This window comes from Octodon degus, unplaced genomic scaffold, assembly GCF_000260255.1.
Source record: "Octodon degus isolate 3935 unplaced genomic scaffold, OctDeg1.0 scaffold00334, whole genome shotgun sequence".
Taxonomy (NCBI): domain Eukaryota; kingdom Metazoa; phylum Chordata; class Mammalia; order Rodentia; family Octodontidae; genus Octodon; species Octodon degus.
In genome coordinates this window covers 761,887-780,597 of record NW_004524910.1, presented here as the reverse complement: position 1 = coordinate 780,597, position 18,711 = coordinate 761,887, and the positions used below count along the sequence as shown (strand labels likewise).

At 39.2% G+C, this 18,711-nt stretch overlaps 1 protein-coding gene across 1 annotated transcript in view; it reads right to left on the bottom strand.

Annotated features, from left to right (window-relative positions):
* The window catches only part of Syt9 (synaptotagmin 9), a 198,400-nt gene that overhangs the window by 104,270 nt on the left and 75,419 nt on the right, over nt 1-18,711 (bottom strand). The window contains exon 3 of the mRNA XM_004647876.3: nt 10,396-10,942. Within this exon, the coding sequence (XP_004647933.3) occupies nt 10,396-10,942 (547 nt within the window). The remainder of the gene's footprint in view (nt 1-10,395; nt 10,943-18,711) is intronic.

Genomic DNA, 18,711 nt, shown 5'->3' with positions numbered 1-18,711 from the left:
ATCCATCCCTTGGACATAGTTGTAGAGTTGGGTCATAGCAGAGTGTAAGGACATCCTGCTGGAGGCCCAACCTGAAACCAGTAGAGGACACATCTGAGATAACTCCAACTCCTGAGGATGGTAGAGAAAAGGAGGAGGAGGAGGAAGAGGAGGAGGAGGAGGAGGAAGAGGAGGAGGAGGAGGAAGAGGAGGAAGAGGCAGAAGAGGTGGAGGAGGAGGAGAAAAGAAAGAAAGAAAGAAAGAAAGAAAGAAAGAAAGAAAGAAAGAGTCTCTGATGTTATCCACAATCATCTTCACATAAATTTTAAAGATAGGTAAAACTGTGGAACATATCTTATGTGGCAAACTTTTATTTATTTATTTATTGAATATATTTAGTACAGGGTCTTACAGGGTCTCACTACACAGATTGGACTCATAGTGACCCTCCTGTTTTCAGCCTCCCAAGAGCTGGGATTACAGGTACATAACACCACGTCCAGTCTCAATCACTGTCTCAGTGCACCCTTGGGGCAGGGCTGGCACCACACACTAGAGATTAAAACCTGGTCCCTGTGTCTGCCTAAGCAGGCTCTTTAATCTGTGGAGCTATCTGGCCAGCAAAATTATTTTAAAAGCAATGAAATTGTATATGAAATTCATTATACTGATTACCTTCACACAGGACTCCAGAGGTAGAAGATGGGCATACAGGGAGCTTCTTGTCCTTTAGTTAAGTTCTATATTGACAGATGTTCATTTTGTAATAATTTTAAAATCATATACATACATTAATATGGTCATGTAGGTGTCATGAATTTCTTCTAAAAATCAAACACTTTGCTTTGGCAGCCCTGCTAGGATGACTTGTAGCTTCATCAGTTCCTTGCCTGGGGTGTTCTGTTCCACACTCTGCCACCTCTCACTGCTTCTGAATAATCTAGCTGTCAGAACAAGAGGCTGCGAAGGAGCAGGTTCTCATCAACACACAGCTCAGCAGATCTGTGATAGCCAAGTTCTCCACAGGTCCACATCCCAGAAGGAAACTGGCTTTTCCGCCAGCAGCTGCAAGCCAGAGCTTTCTACCAGCTTTTTATCCCATAGCGCTAGCTAACTCAGTAGCCTGTAGTGCTTTTAGCACCACAGTGATATACAGAAACTGCTCTCAACTTGCTCCAGTTTGGAAAGCTAATTATGAGCATCTTTTGCTAATTTTATCTTCAAAGATGTAACACTGGCACATGAAATAAGCCCACTGGGAATATTTATACCACGAGAATTAACAAACGCTGCAAAACAGCTCCCCTTTTTCTCTTACCTCTCCACCCTCCAGCCAGTGGTTACCCATCTAGGATACCATTCTGACATAGCCATAAAAATCATACAACAATCACTCATAACATAGGAAACAATGGATGGAAACCAATAAACGTCACTGCCTGCTTCATCTATATGCAACTCTGAAGAACAAGCATGCTGGGCTTCCCTGAATACTTACACCTTCTTCTGCCTATGTGGTTCTGAGATAGGAGAGAGGGGTTCAAAACTCCTCACAAAGTCCTTTCATTCCATGGCTGCCCCATATACCCTGAGGTGGGCCCTCCCAGGGCCACTCTGGGAGATATATGCTTTGGCTATAGTAAGCTTCTGTCATGGACCTATCACAGGTGATTCCACTCTACAGCCCTCTGGACAACTACCTCTTTGAGCTCTGTTGTCAGCTTCACAATGGGTCCTCCCATACCCAGGACTACTCTGTGTAAGCAACCTTCCCCATAGGTCAGGCTGGTTTTTTTGTTATTTTTTTTTAGGACAGAGTGTACAGAGTCTCACTGTGTAGATCGGACTCCTAGTGATCCTCCTGTTTATAGCCTCCCAAGTGCTGGGATTACAGGAGTATACCACCACGCCCAGTCTCAATCACCATCTCAGCGTGCCCTGTGGGGGGAGGGGTGGCACGGCAGGCCAGGGGATCGAACTCCCAGCCCCTGCATCTGCCTAAGTAGGCACTTTAATCCCCTGAGCTATTTGGCCAGCCCTCCCATAGGTCAGTCTATTCACTGTCTCTCTTGTAGTGTAGCATAAATTCTGATAAAGTCCCTTATCAATGGCATATTCCTGCCTATTCATGATTTTATGTTTTGAGACAGGGTCTCAACTACATAATTCAGACTGGCCTTCAACTTCTGGCAATTCTTCTGCTTCAGCCTCTCAAATGCTAGGATTACAGGCATGTGCCCCTAGGCCTGGCTTTTTGTCTCAAGTAGTACATCCTAAACTGGTAGTCAATGGTTTCCGGCACTGGGAGAGGCCTGAGGTTGGTGCTAGTAACAGCAAAAATCACTGTAAGTGAGCATGACAGAGAACAATAGAGGATTGCTGTAAGCTATCACCTCAGTGGTCAGAAGAGCTTCTGAAGACGCCAGGAGCTGCTTGCCCTCAAAGGTGGAGATGCTAACACTGAAAGAGCTACAGTGAACCGATTTGTGATTTCTATGTAAATTGAGTACAAGAACCCTCTGTGGCCTGGTAACATCTATAGGGTCCTGATGGGGAAACTCCCCTTTGTAGAGTCCTTAAGAAGAGGGCAGATAATGAAGAGAGACATCTGCAGGCTGAAAAATCAGCCTATGTCTGATTTCCTTCTTTCACACAACTAAGAATCCATGCTTAGCTGTTGACAGTTCCAGGAGTCCACCTCTGTTGGGTCTGGAAGTGGTCTGTGGCCCTTAAGAGCCAAGACATGGAAATTCTCAAATCAGTCAATACAGAATATTGAAACTTGGCCATAGCTCACAAAGTCCATTTTTGATGAAAATGTAAGACTTTTTAAGTATTAAGATGAAAAATGTTTATTCTATATTGTTTTCTGTTCTGAATTAGAATCTGTATTAGCAGAGAGGATATCTCAGGACTCCTACTGTGAGCATGTAAGAGCACTGGTATCTTCTCCAAACCAGAGTCTAAATGAGGTGTTCATAAGCCTCAAGGAAAAAATCACTGAACCAGTGCTTGGGCAGGAAGAATTGGATTTCTGAAGTGCTTCGGGCTAGGGGACCAATGACAACTGCCATGCATCCAGTCACAGCAGCCAACATTCCTCCAGGGCCTTACAGCTGGGTTACCTGAAACTCTGACCTTTTCACAGATGCTGCTGCCTGTCCTGGTGACTGCTAAAATCCCCACAAAAATGCATCATATTATTATTGATCTGGCATTAGTAGCTGAGAGGTTTAATTAAGCTATCATTTTTGCTCTCAGTAATTGCCATTTTGTTCTTCCCCAGGATAACGGGAGGATTAAGTTTTATTTGAATGTTAACATTCATAAAACTCATATTCTCTTTGGAGGAATGAAAAATGGAAGAGATTAGTTATGGGTACAGCTCTGTATAGCATTCTCTAAGCACAATCATCCTTAGAGTCTAATCGAATGAGGCCTCCAGAAAGAGCTTCACTTTAGGGCACAAGTGCTTATTAAGTATCACAGACACAATTCTAGAGGTTGGACACCATTAATAAACAAGTAAAATCATTCTCTTCCCTTAACAGAACTGTCTATTGAGGAGAAAACAAAATCAAACAGTGCATGAAAGACATGAATAATGACAAAAGAACAAGGTATCCTGGACGTAAATATCAGAAAAACCTTCCCTAATTCAAAAAGGCTCAGAAAAGAGTTCTCAAAGAGGGATTGAAGGTGGATCTAGCAGGGAGTTAGCAGGAAAAAAAGAGAAAGGAAAAATAACAAGTATTTAGGATCAGTCTGAGTCATCTTTTTCATCAACAGACTAAATTGGACACTGCAAGAACTTCACCTTAATTTCCACTTAGTATTCATCCATGCAGCCTAAGTTGAATCTCATAATAGCTGGCCCTCTGCCTTAGTTTTGTCTGCTAAATATTTGGATTGCACGAGTTCTAGAGTTCTATTCAATTTAAGGCAGACATATCCTACAGAGCATACTGCTCAGGCAGTATAAGGAAAAACAGCCTTTTAAAACAAACTTGGAGTATACACTGGGGTTTCAATAGGATGAATGTTCCCAGAAGTCCCTCCACATATAAACACAAGGTTATAAAATATTTCTTAATGGGTAGCAGAGCTGATGGGACAAAAATGGAATTTTTTGACTGCCAGAAACAATAAAAAACATGAATCTACAAACGTAAGTAAGCGCTGGAGCTGGAGTTTTCTTGAAGGCAACAGGGACTCTGGTGTTCCCAGGACTGCAGGAGAGTCCAGGATAGAGCTGCAGTCCCTGTATACAGATGGAGGGTCTTATCTACAAAGGATATGCAGAACTTCTGCCTTGTGTAAGTAGATGGAGACACGTATCTGTCATGGACTTGCTCTAAGAAAAGAGTAAAAGAAGGGCCAGGGAGATAGCTCAGCAGAGTTAGTGTCTGCTTTGGCAAACACAGGAACCAGAGTTCGATCCCAGGTCCCACATGCTGCACCAGCTCTGCCCCCAGGCTGTGCTGAGCTGGCATGATGGCACACTCCTGCAATTCCAGTGCTGAAGATGCTGAAAATAGGAGGATCACTATGAGTGCCAGCTGCGTGGTGAGACCCTGTACCAAATACATAAAAAGAAAGACAAAAAAGTAAGAGGTCCCCTTACTAGTTTCTAACCACTAATAAAAACCAACATTGAGTAGTTGGAGCCTATATTTACCTTTCTTCTTGTCCAAAATCTCTCAAGCTCAAACTTTAATTTAAATTGTTCCATGATGGTAGTTCATCAAGGCATCTGATAGAAATGATCTCAACATATCTTTGAAGAAATACATTTTAAACCCAGGCTATGCTATCTCTTATGGACAGTTTTAAGTCAGAGGAGTTTATAGCCACAAATCTGAATACAAGAGGCAGCAAGGGATGCTTGGATAAAGACTGTGCAAGTGTTAAGCAAAGAATAAGAGGTACAGAGAGTATAGTGATGGGAGCTACAGGGAACAAAATATAGTATCACTAAGTATTGAGCTGTGAAATGCATATAAAATAATTATATACAAACAAAATATGTTGGAAAAGGAGACTATCAAATATATCAGATATGAGAACATATCAAACAATAAAAAGAAGTAACTGGATGAAAACTCTTTAGAATTGATCAAAGGAAAGCTGATATTCAAGAATCTAAACATATCCCAAACAGGATGAATAAAAAGCAATGCCTACTTAGCAACAATATAATTACCATACAGGGCACTAAAAAGGAAAGTAAGATCTAGAGGGCAGTAAGGAAGAGAAGAAAATCTACATTCAAAGGAATGAATATTAGACTAAAGTTTGATTTCTAAAAAAAAAAAAAACCCTGCAAGTCAGAAAGAAATCCAAAATGATAGCTTTATGAGGCAAAAATCAAAGTAACTGAGTCTTTTATGTTTCTAAATTTTTATTTCCAATAAATAATATTCCTTTCTCTATTGTCTGAAGCTGAGCAGAAGCCAGAAACAGAGGGAGTTTTTCAGAGTGAACAAAAATAAAAACTCCCATTCATCCAGAGGCAGTGAGCAGGACTGAATCAAAGGTATCCATAATAATCTCCAAGCTAACTTTATAAAGCAAGAGAGGCCCTGATTTCAAATCAAACAGCACAGTAGGACAGTAAATTACATGCGCCACTCATGCACTAAAATAAAATATCATCAGAGTGAACTCAGCAGTGAACTGAGAAGGTGATCTATCAAGGCAAGCTTGGTTTATTTTAGGAATATAAGATTGATTCAAAATTAGAAAACTAACATAGTGGACTAAAATAACAGACTCAATTATAGCATTTGGTAAAACAACAACTACAATTTTTTAAAAAAGTCTTAGTCAACTGGGAATAGAGAGATACATTCTTAAACTAAGATATCCACAAAATATCCCTAGCAAAATTATACTTTATATAAATATAAAGGTATGACATTTAAAATAGGAAACAAGTCAAAGATGTCTACTTCCATATTTATTATTTAGTACTGTGCTATAAATTCAAATTTGTGCATTAAATAACAACAAAAAGAACAAAAGATATAAAAAAGAATAAAAGGTACAGATTAGGAAGCACCAAACAAAACTGTCATAATTCATATACAACTAACTGTTTACAAAGAAGTCTGAAGAGATTACCATCAAATTATAAGAATTTCTAGGCTGGTGATGTAGCTCAGAGGTAGAAAGTATTTGCCTAGATCTAGAAGTTAGTTAACCATGATACATAGGCATATTTATGTATATATATATACACACACACACACACATTTTACAAGATTTTCAAACAAGATAAATAGCTAAACTGTTCAACTATATACCAGCAATAGCTAGAACATTTTTAAACCAGAAAATTATATTTCTACCAGTAAATCTAACAAGAGACATGCAAGAACTTCATGTAGAATATTTAAGGCTTGAATGAAAGATTTCAAAAGAACTAAATAAATGTAGAAATACAGTATAGTCATGAATAGACTCAGCAGCATAAAAGATGCATATGCACCCAAACAAATTTGAGAAAGAATTGTTGAACTTAACACTACAATCCTAAAATTAATGGGAAAAATCAAGTGTTAGCCAAGAATGGACTAAAGAAGTAGGCTGCATAATTTTCTCTTGCAGATATTTGAACATATTGTAGAACCATAATAATTTTCAAATTGTATTATTTGTAGAGAGAGACAAAAAGTACAGTGGCTGGAAGAGAGAATCCAGAAACAAATTCGTCATATAAAGAAATCTATTAGACAAAGTATGCAGTGCATGTTATTGAGAAAATGTACCAGAAGATTATCTATTTAGAAAAATAAATAGATGTGTTGTAGACTGGTACTTGTGCTCCTCCTCAGAAAGCATGTGTTATGGTCCTCATCACCAATGGGACTTATTTGGAGATGAAGCTTTGGGGCAGTAACTGGAGTTAGATGGGGTCACCTTTGGGGGACCACAGTGAGATTAACGTCCATATGAAGCTAAAGGGCGTAATGTTAAATAAATCAAATTCAGAAAGTTAAATGCTCCTTGGTTTCTCTTTAAGAAGAATCTCCCAAATAAATTAAAAATAGATAAGGGAAAAATCGTAGGAAACAAGGAGGCAGACTCTTTGAGATGGGGAAGAGAATCAAAGGAAGAGGAAGAGGGAAAGGTTGGGAGGGTTTGGTAAAGGAACCAAAAGTGACCAAAATACAATATATACATATACCAATTCTCCAAAATGAATGCTAACTATTATCTAGCACAAATACACCCTCATTTAAAAAAGAAACAGGAAGAGAGAAGAAAGCTGACCTCTCTTTCCCTAATCTGAGGACAGAGAGAGAAGGCAAACCAGGAAGAGAGCCCCACTAGGAATGGAAGCTGCTAGCGTCTTGGTCTTTCCAGGCCCCAGAACTACAAGTAATAAATGTCCTTTATTTAAACCACCCCAATCAGGTATTTTGTAAAGCAGCCCAAACTGACTAATGTATGACACCTATATGGGGTGCTATTATATACAAAAATTCCATTCCAAGGACTAAATTACATTTGAGAAGGTCAAAACCTTAAAATGTCTAATATAAAACACAGGAGAAATATCATTATGACATAGGCAAAAATTCTTTAAATAAGATACAAATAACTTATAATAGAAAATATTGTTACATTTAACTTCATCAAATACAACATCTACATATCAAAAGACACCATAGGGAGAGGGTAAAAACAGCTGCAAGCTGAAAGATAATATTTTTAATACATATAATCAACAAAAGATTTGCAATCAGACTAAAAAGGATATGTATACAAATCTCAATGTAAAAGGATTAATTAGAGAAAAGTGTTAAATATTTCACAGTAAAGGAAACATGGTGACCAAAGGTGGTCACCTTGGCAACCAAGGAAATACCAATAACATACTCTTTCACATGTATTGCACACATACATGTGACACGTGTGAGAGCTGGTGAGAAAGTGGAGTAGGAGGAACTGTTACACTTTACCAGCAGCAGGATCAATCTGTACAGCCACTCTGGAAATGATCTGGTCATTATCTAGAAAAGTCCATCATATGCATATATTATTTCTACTGTGGATACACCCTAGAGAAATTATTGTATATGTGAACCAAGTGATGTGTACAAAACTCTTCTTTTGAAATGTTATTTAGAATCACAAAATACCAAATATCTTCAACACAAAAATGGCAATTTTCATACAAGAAAGTGATGGAATATATAATAAAGTAGTGAAAACACACAAACCACAGCTGCTCCACTCTTGTTGTGAAATGCCATAATTATTGTTGACTGAAAAAGGCAAGTCAAAGAAGAGGTATGAAGAGCAGAAACAGACAAAATCTTAATTTACATTTCCTGGGCTAGGGAGATTGCTCAGTAGAATAAGCACTTGCCTGGCAAGCTCAAGGTCCTGAGTCCAATCCCCAGTACCACAAACAAAACAAACAAACAAAAAAACACCCCCAAAACAATTAATCTATATTTCCTTACACACGTGTAGCACAACATAAATAAAATTCATGATGGTGCTTTCCTCTTGCACTAAGAGGGAATACAAAAAGGGAGGGAAATTCAGGTTCAGCTAATGTACTGGCAATGTTATGTTCTTCAGCTGGTGGGGTCATGGCTGTTCATTTAATTATTTCTTCATTAATCTGTATGTATAACATACTGTGCATGATATAAATCTAAATTGAAAAATGAAATCTTTGCAAATCTCAGATCTTTATATAATTGTGTACACAGTTACATTTAAAAATACATATAATCAAAACAGCCCCCAAATAATACTTTTTTAAACACAATTTTAAAACAATATGTTGCAATAAAAAACTATGATTCCATTCTTGAGACATCCATTCTTGTGTGGCTATCAAAAGGCCTAGAAAAAAACTTAAACATTTTCTTTCTTGGTAAGTAATCTCACATTCTTAGTTCTATGGCCATCTAGGATTTTCCAACAAGGGACAGAAAACTCGTAGTCCCAGGAAGGAAACAACAGTGGCAGTGATCTCAGGGACAGAGGTCTCAGCAGCTGTCACTGTGTACTCCTGTCTCATGGGAACCTGACTGAATGTTGCCTTCAGGGATCAGTCTTATCCAGATTTTTATGAGGTCCTGTGTACAAAGTGTTGCACTTTCCATCAAATGTCTAGGAGGCAACAGATAGCTGGATCCCTGTTCAACTTTCTAACTTTTCTAGTTATTTCATTGAATCCACTCATTGAAAAATAGAAACGGTTGTTTTCTTAGATGGTATGACTATCCCCACCCTGACCATCCTGAGATTAAAACTAAGTCCAAAGCTCATCACTCTGCCTGGCAGCATCTCAGGTGCCACACCCCAGGAAACGTGGTCAATACCCAAATGAGAAAGTTGATTCTTGTACCAGTCATAATTCAGGCATCCTGTCTATTTTGTTTCCTTGAACCTTCTTAGCTGTTTCCTGATTCTGACAGTTGGGATTTGAGATACAAACCTTGCTTTCACCAGCATCTATTTTTGGTTTCCATATATTACAAACTTTCCTAATAAAGAGGTCTGTTCCTTCTCCAACACCCCAAGCTGATACTCTTTTCCTTCCTGGCATAAGAGTATTGGCCTTGTCATTAAAGTAGTGACATAATTTCATGCCACATTTTGCCTATGTGGATAGCAGGAGAAAGCTAGTACTTGTGGAGAGAATGTATCCCTTGTAACAGCCACAGTGTGGAGGAATCCCCAGTATAGAATAGTGGCTGTCAACAAGAGTACTAGTGGACATATTTGGTCATTAGAGACCTGGTGCATCGGGTATATACAAGTCACTACATGGTCATCTGCCTTCTCTCTTGGCTCTGAGTTGGATTTGCCCTTCTATTGATCTATTTTGCTGTTATCTGTAGCTACTTTTCTGACTGATCTCCTTGTAATTCTGACTCTGAATTTTACATTTCAAAATATGATGCCAGTTCTGCTTAATCACTCCCACTTCTAGGGCTAAATTTAAGGATCTGATCACGGAAGTGACATTGAGCCAATATGAGAACACTCGCACGGACTCAGCGCCATCAGAGTCAAGCAGTGATGTCTCAGCTGCAGAGCACAGGGACTTGGATGTCAGGACCCACTTAGCATACACAACCTAAGAAAGCTTCAAGGAAAACATGATTTGAAGAACAGATCTCTGCTATCTGTTAGGGAACTGCTAAGAATCAGAAAATAGAAAAGACAGAACGTGATTCTTTATGTAATTTTCATAAGTCATTCTTAGAAATTTCAAAATAAATCTTGTTAAAAAACTTGTCTCTGGAAGGGTACAAAGAAGCTCTAAGTTAATAGTGATAAGAATAGTGACATGAATTTATTACTTTACTTCCCAAAGAAAGTAACGTGTTTCCACGCTAAGCAAGAAGCACCAACCACCCCCAAATGAAGGAACGCTGGACTCACGTTGGTGACATACTCGATATCCTTCCACAGGATGCACTCCCTGGGGAAGTCAGCCAAGTCTAAGAAGTGATCCACCACCACTTGGCCAATTAAGTCGTGGCGAGAGAACCTGTCAAAGTCATACACGGAGAAGTGAAGCTTGCGCGCTTCAAGATCACTGTAGGGAACCGGAAATAAAAACACTTCATCAAATACAGGGTTCAGGGTCTTTCTGTGAACTTTGGTCTGGTGTTTTGTTTTCCGATCAGGAAGCAGATAGATTTTCACGTAAGGATCTGAAGTCCCAGAGAAGTCCTTGGCGGGCAAATTGACAGCTTTGTGAATCTTCACTATGAGCTGCTCTAGGTCGCAGTCATACTTTAAAATGAAGTTCAGCTTCCCACAAGCTTTGCTGTTACTTCTTTTCCCATCGTCGTTATCCAGTGACCTCTGTTTATATAACTCTGGCTTAATTCTCCCGATTCCGGTCAACTGTTCCTGTTTTTGAAGCTGCTGGATATTGAAGTCTGGATTTGACAGGTTGAGTTGTCTTCGGATTGAATTATGCCTTGAGTGAAGAGGAAGAAAGAGCAAAGTTATAACCCCATTAGCTATGGATCTTTCAGAAACTGGTGCCTGGAATGTAGGTAGATTGTAACTTTCTGTTAAGAGCTTACATCTTCTGTAAACCTTTTTTTTTTTTTTTTTTTCCTTTTTGGCCTAAATTCAAAATGCTCATCAATGTGAATAAGCTGCTCCCTAAGGCTTGAAGCTCAAAATTGAGGCTTGGTATTCGGAAACGAACTTATCAGCACGTGACCTTGGAGTTTTAAAGGTTTAATGCACATTCTGAACTGTCTAATGTGCCATTAAAGAAGCTTATATGGCTGGTGGAATATAAAGATTTGTACGAGCTGCTTATGAAAATTATTTAACTTTATAGATGATATCCTAAAAGGGGAAATGTTCAGCTAAGCGTTGTTTTAAGAATGCCTTTCTAAATTATATAGAATTCCCTGTCATTGTCTTACAGCTTTCTAAGGATGTGAATTTTTATGGTTCAAATCAAATCATTTCACCACGTGAACAGCTTTTGCATAAGTGAAGACATACATGACAGGGAAGTGCGTGCTTGCAGGGCTGGTTCTGTTTCGTGCAAGTGACAGCACTGAGGCTGTGCTTTAGTTGTACTATGGGGGTGATTGGGAAGTTTCGCTTCTGAAACAAACACGAATGGCATGAAAATTAAAAGTAAGCAAGTATAAATGCCTATAGAGATTCAGGAAGGAATGATCTGCTGCTGATATTTGCAAGTTAAATATTTGCCAGTGGAAGCTACAGTGCACTCTATTATAAGGTTATTGGCTTAGGTGAAATGTTTCTCTAGAATTCTCTTTAAAACCTCTCTTACCTGTGTGGGTCCTCACAAGTTGGACGAGGTAGTCATTATGTAGAAGGTTTCTTTTAAGGCTGCTTTTGCTTATTTTTAGCTCAGAGTTCAGAAGCCTTATCCTGTTATATGGAGTCACTCAATAAATAACCTTAATTAAAATAGCATCTCTCGTGGAAGGTGAAAGGGAACAGCCAGGCTGTCTCTGAGGGATTGATGAATAGCTGGAGAGGCAGAGTAAACATCCCCATTTGTCTTCTGTTCCTTTCTTGACTGTTTTAAAATAAAGATGTACAAACGGGATTAACAGCCCTTGAAGCATGTTTGAAATTATTCTTTGTCATCATAGATGCTGTCATGCTGAGCACTCCCTTTCATCCTAAAATATCCTCCTGATCACTAATCACCCTTGTGGTACAACAAGAGCCCTGTCACTGAGCTGTGTCACTTGTACCTGTCGCACCCAACACAGTCCTCAGCAAGCCAACATATCCCTGTCACAAACATTTCTGCATGTGCAAAAAGTGTTGTCTGAGAGTTGCTGCCCTGAGATTTTAATTTCTCCCAGAGAAATCCACAATCTTGATCTGTATCTGGTGACAGGGACATGGGAGAAGCTAAGTACCAAAACCAGCACTCCAAACTGGTACATCCAGGCTATTCCTCAGGCAGAAGTGGAGTCTCTGTGCTTTTGTAGCAGAGCTTAATCACACTGTTGGTTTCAGTGGCAGAAAAGACTGGCAAAGGGGACAGTAAATGTGCTGTCCCACGCAAGGCCTAAAGGAAATGGTACTAGCCCCACTCCCTTTGCTATTACCTTTTTTCCATCAGGCTAGAATCAAATATGGCTCCACTTTGGCCTTGAGTCAGTTCCTACCATTCTTTGTGCAGACTACTAATAGGACTAACTAGTAGAACTAACTAGTAGGGACTAGTAGGGACTATTGTGGGTGCTGTTTAGTCAGTGGTGACATTTACATGAGTGACCAAAAAATATGAATGTTTAAATTTTCAAAATCACAGTAAATGTAGATTTACTGTGATAAATCACAGTAGACACTGCCATGAATCTCCCTCAAAATATGCCTCTTTCACTTCTAACACACTTATTCCATCATCCTTGGCACTTTTTTTTTCTTTCTTTCTTTTTTCTTTTTGTATATTAGGGAAGGGTCTACAATATGTTCAGGGTGGCACTACTACATTGGACTCATAGTGATCCACCTGTTCACAGCCTCCCAATAGCTGGGATTATAGGCACGCATCACCATGCCCATCTCGATTGCTGTCTCAGCGCTCCCCAGGAGCGGGGCTGGCACAGCAGGCCTGGGGATCAAACCCCCCACCCCTGCTCAGCTTTAATCTGCTAAGCTATTTGGCCTGCCCTCTTGCCTCTTTCTGAAACACTCCTGGAAGCTTTCTTTTATGTCCTTAGTTGTTCCATTATGGTGGCCTCAATGTCTTGAGTCAATTCAAAAGGTTTGTGTTTCATTGTCATTTTGACTTTGGGAAAGGGCCAGAAGTCACAAAGTCACACAACGCCAGATCTGGTGAAGAAGGTGGGCTTGGAGATGCCACAGTGGTTGTAGGATACTACCCTCCCACCAGACGCCACTCAGCAGCAACGTGCACCATATTTTGATCACACCTCAACAACAACTGTAGAGCTGCTTCAGAAAGGGGCAGGAGCAATGGGATAAGTGTGTTTGGAATGAGGGGGTATTTTGGGGGAACTTAATGGCAATGTGTCTCTTCCTTTAACAATTCTTTAAAAATGCAAACACTCAATATATATATATATTCATCCTATGTTTTGATCGCACCTTATAATAAAAGGGTACCCACTGAATGCTTCTTCTTGAGACTTGAATCTGATGCAACATAATCCCTTGCCTACACCCAATCCCAGGCCCAGTCATGCTGTAGCCTCTCTTCCCAGAGTAGCTACTGAGCAGGCTCTGTGCATAATAAGTTACCTTGGTGTTTTCAGAGCACTGACTTTAGATTCATCATATCATAGCAACACTTGTCTTCACCCTTATCTGTAGGACTAAAGCCTACCAAGTACATTTTAATTTAAATTTAAAATACATGGATTTGGCTTGTTAGCAATGGAACATTCTGTTGTACATGTACATTTTCTTAGACATGAAACCTGAGATTAGTACTACACGTTCAGCTTTTCCTAACCGTGATGGATTGCCAGCGGGTACAGGGGGTGGGCTGGGGAGAGCATTATAGAGATTTGTACTTCAAAGGCTAAAACAAATCCCATTTCCTGAGATTCCAATTGTACAGGAAGTTCCCCTTTCAAAATTCTAATGCAACCAAATTCTTCTAAAAATCAATCACAAATAGGAACACTGTTGCCTAACCAAATGCTTTAGGTGTTAATTTTGTTCCAAATACTTTTCTCCTAATCCAGAATTCCTATTGGAAAAACAGCTGAATCTCATTGTAAGGCACTGGCTTAAAGCAGATAGCAAAGCCTGTAACAGAGGATGACAGTTCCTCACCGCCTGGGGCTCCTTCCAGGAGGCAGTGAGTTTACTGAAGTTAGGGGGTGGGAGTATGAAAGATGAGCAGTTCAGAACAGTCAGAGAACCAGGGCAACTTGTAACTTCCCCCGTAACCACTCAATCTCTGAGAGGTAAGACATAAAAAAGTAGACAGGGAGTATTTTCCAGAGACAGAAGATGAGATGGAGGAAATAGGAAAATTAATATTCCATAGCCCTCATAGACTACCCAAATGGCAGTGGGGAGGAGGCACATGCAAGGCCAAAGCAAGGAGGAGGGATGATCCAGAGCAGGGTGCTATACCTTGAGCTCTACAACCCTAGAAGAAAAGGTCTATGGAGTGGTCTTTGGGTATCTAGGGGACAAGAAGTTCCCAGAAGTATGGAAACTGGAACTAGAATCCTGCTTTTTTTCTTAAATAGTCCCTTGGTGATTGAGAGGAGAGAGCTGAGTCTTCCTGAACCATCTGCTTTCTGTTTCTTTCCTAGAATATTCTAAATGGTAAAACACACAGGCAAAGTTCTGCACAGGGACAGACACAGTGAGCACACTGAAAGGGCAGGGGATGTAGATAAAGGAGGCTTTCTTGGCTTGAGATCTGGGGGGCTTTATGCTAGTGAGTAGGCCCTGGGGCCAATAAAGTATCTGATCAAATGCAACTGAAGCACCATCTGCTTCCTATCATTCTTTCCCAAGTTAAATGGGTTTGAAATCTTGGTGTCACTTTCAAATACTTTATCTTCAATAAGCAACATGAGCCTTTATTGACCAACAGTTTCTCTAAAATAGTTCATATCACCCACTTCTTTCTACTTTCTTTGTTTCTAATTTAATTCAGGCCTTTGCCACTGCAGTCTTCCACTGGCCCCCTGTGTTAAGATTTGTGTTTGGATTGCTCACAAAATGTCATGCAGTCATGGGGGGGGAGGCTTTAGGGAGGTGGCTGAACCTAGAGTTTGTGATGGGTTCATGGTCCAGTGCTGGGGTTGTGGGCATAAGTGCTACACCCGTGCTAGTGCAGGTAGCCTGAAGAGTCTTGTCTCTCAGCCTCTTCTCTTGATTTTGCTGTCTTCTGCTGCCATGAACTGTCACCCCTCTGCCATGTGGAACTCTGTCTTGGAGACAGCCAATTGTGGACTGAAACCTCTAGAAGCTATAAGCTAAAGAAAACCTTTTCCCCTATTATCATTAGGTGTCAGGCATTTTGTCTCAGCTATGAGAGAAAAGTAAATAAAACACCCTGTATCTAGTTTTCACCCCATTTTATAATTATGTGTTCTTTCCAGATTAACCATCTAATGAACAATTTGAGCACTTTAAAGTTTTTAATTGATGTTCTCTTCTCTTTAATTGATGGTCTCTGAAGGGAAGACTGTATCTATCTTTTCCTTTCATACCAGAACATAATATAGAATTTTGCACAAAGAAGATGTTTAACATATATGTCTAGAGTATGATGGTGAGCCTTTTAGGGACCGAGTGCCCTCGCTGCAACTCAAAGCCACTTATTTATGGCAAAGTGCCAACACTGGCCCTAAGGGCATTGGGCAATATTGAGACACCTTGGCCCCCTTGCCAACAGCCAGAGCTCTGCATGTCTGCTGTGGCATGCATGCCATAGGTTCACCACTACTGCTCTAGAGTAAATCATGAGCCTAATAGTTTCTGAGAACAAATCCCTGTAGAGACAACATACATTTACATCTAGTTCCTGGATTTCACAGAAGTTAAGTCTTGACCACTTCCATTTTTGAAGTTGTTAGTTTATTAAAATCTGAAGCAATAACAGTGCTTCAAAATATTTTTGTCTCTAAATAAATATATAGCTCAGTAGAAATATATTACTCAGAGTAATTGCAACATTTAGTCTTTGTGTACCAATTACTGGAGTTGTGGCCAGTAAAGGGACCCAAATTAAAGTGTGATTTTTTTTCAAATCCTGTTAGGGTATTTCTGTGACTGTATGTATTGCATACAGTATGTATTGTAATTGAGTGAAAAGGTTAAAAATATAACTGAAAAAAACCTCTTCATGAACATGAAGCCTAAGATAAATGGTCTTCCACCAGCCTTACACTACTACAGATTTTACTCTGTGTATACTTTTGGCCATTCTTGTCAGCAGAATAAGAGAAAGGTATCATTGACCGATTATTTTTTCATTCAATCATGGAAAAAATATCTGCTCTGTGCTAGTGGATGGACATAGAGGAAGAGAAATCAGTTCACAGACTAGAAAGGGGAGCAAAGGTAATAAACAATCACTTAGAAATAGGGTTCAATGCTCTATTATATGAGTAAAAACAAGATGGGGTGAGAACTGAGATTGGGAGGGTACAGAAAGCAGGGAAGGTATGGAGGGTTCATCCTTCACGTGAAATATCAGGAAGGCAGTTAGCTAGAATGGTAAAGCTGCAAAAAAGCCAGAAAGGGAAAAGACAAGGGAAAGCACTCCTGGCTGAAGGAACAGCAGGCACAAAGTTCTCAAGGCTGGAGACACTTAAAGAACCAAAAGAAATGCTAGTATAGCTGAAATATTATGAGATTTCTTCAGGCAAAGTCTTTTGCTAAGTAGATGTGAGCAATGTTTTAATAGTCCCAATAAGGAGTATGGCTAGTTCCACTTTCATAAAACTCAATGATTACAGAAGAAATTTGAGAAATCTAGAAAAAAAGAAAGAAAGAAAGAAAGAAAGAAAGAAAGAAAGAAAGAAAGAAAGAAAGAAAGAAAAAGCGGGATGGAGTTTCATCTTGAACATGAATTAGGAAATCAAAGAGATGACCTTTCCATATCCTTCCATTTTGGAGATACAGGGATTTTAATATATTTGGAGTATTTATTAGAAAGCTCTGGTATTGAAAAAGTTTGAGGAAATTAAGATATCCACATTCCTAAAATATGAGGTCATGGATACATGAAGGATTTCATCCAAACAGATGAATTAACAGGAATTTTGGGTGGTTTTAATAGTCATTGAGTTAAGTAGACTTGGTTCTAGAAAAACTTGTGTGTTCTTAGAAAAATAATGGAAACTTATTCTGACAAGAGACATCTTAACTAAAAGAAACCTCATCTTGGGTCTATTCCAAACTGTACCAGTGTGAGTCAAATATATTTAACCTGAATAAGAGAGGTGAGGTTGAGATTTTTCACTGTAAATGCTATGCCAATTGTGGTGATAGGAGAGACATGCTTAAATGGGAGTATAAGTCTTACATGTACTGGTGAGGTGCTCACAAGTCCTGGGACAAGTGTTAATAACTGAAGAATACAAGAAGAAAGAAAATGACAGCAGTGAGAAAGTAAAAAACAATGAGAATGCAGAAAAAATAATAGATGTAAGAGCACACTGTTCAGTGCCATCTTGCCAAAAGTTCTTTTCCTCCTCCTAAATACTCTTTTTTACTATATCGGACTTGTACTGATCCACCTGTTTACAGCCTTCCAAGAGCTGGGATTACAGGTACACACCACCATGTCCAGTCTCAATTGCTGTCTCAGCATGCCCTAGGGGTGGGGCTGGCATGGCAGGCTCTGGGATTGAACCCTGGCCCCCTGCCCCTGCTTGCAGGCGCTTTAATCCCTTGAGCTATTTGGCCACCCCCCACCAAATATTCTGTTACTTTTAAAAAAGGTTAAAAATGTTTTGAAGCATGAAGGGTAGTTCATTTATTTTTCATTTTGTTAATAAAAATATGGGATTTTTTTTACTCATAATGTTACACAATCACTAAAGAATTAGAGAATCATACATCACTAGTAAAAGATATGTATTTCCACACAGAACCCATAAAACTAGGTCAGTTGTAATTCAGATATGAATGCCTTAAATGCATAATGATGCAAATTGTTAATACTGGGTCAAATGCAGCTAGAATGAGTTTAGGTCTTTAATGACAGTTCAGCTATGACTAAACCTGATTTGGCCCAGCAAAAAAGATAATCTAATTTCATGTCTCCAAAACTAACATAAATCTGAATGTAAAATTCAATTTACAAAGAAATTTTTTTTTACAAAGATAATTTCTTTGCTCTCCTCTTTTTCCCCCTTCTACCCAATTTCTGCAAATCAATGGTAAAGATAACAGTTTTTCTCTTTTAAAAAATTATATTCCTTGATATGCAAAGTATATATTTTTGTAGAATAAATATTGTAGTAATTACAGGGATATTATTGCTCTTAGTTCATTAGGATTATATGGTGGAATGTACAGACTAAGTCTAATAAAAATATAGGTTTATCACCCTGTGTTAGAGGAAACCAGACAAAATCAGTTATATGCAGAGTAAAAGTGAATAGGAGATAATTTCATTTCACTTCATTTCCTTCCTTTCTTTCTTTCTTTCTTTCTTTCTTTCTTTCTTTCTTTCTTTCTTTCTTTCCTTCCTTCCTTCCTTCCTTCCTTCCTTCCTTCCTTCCTTCCTTC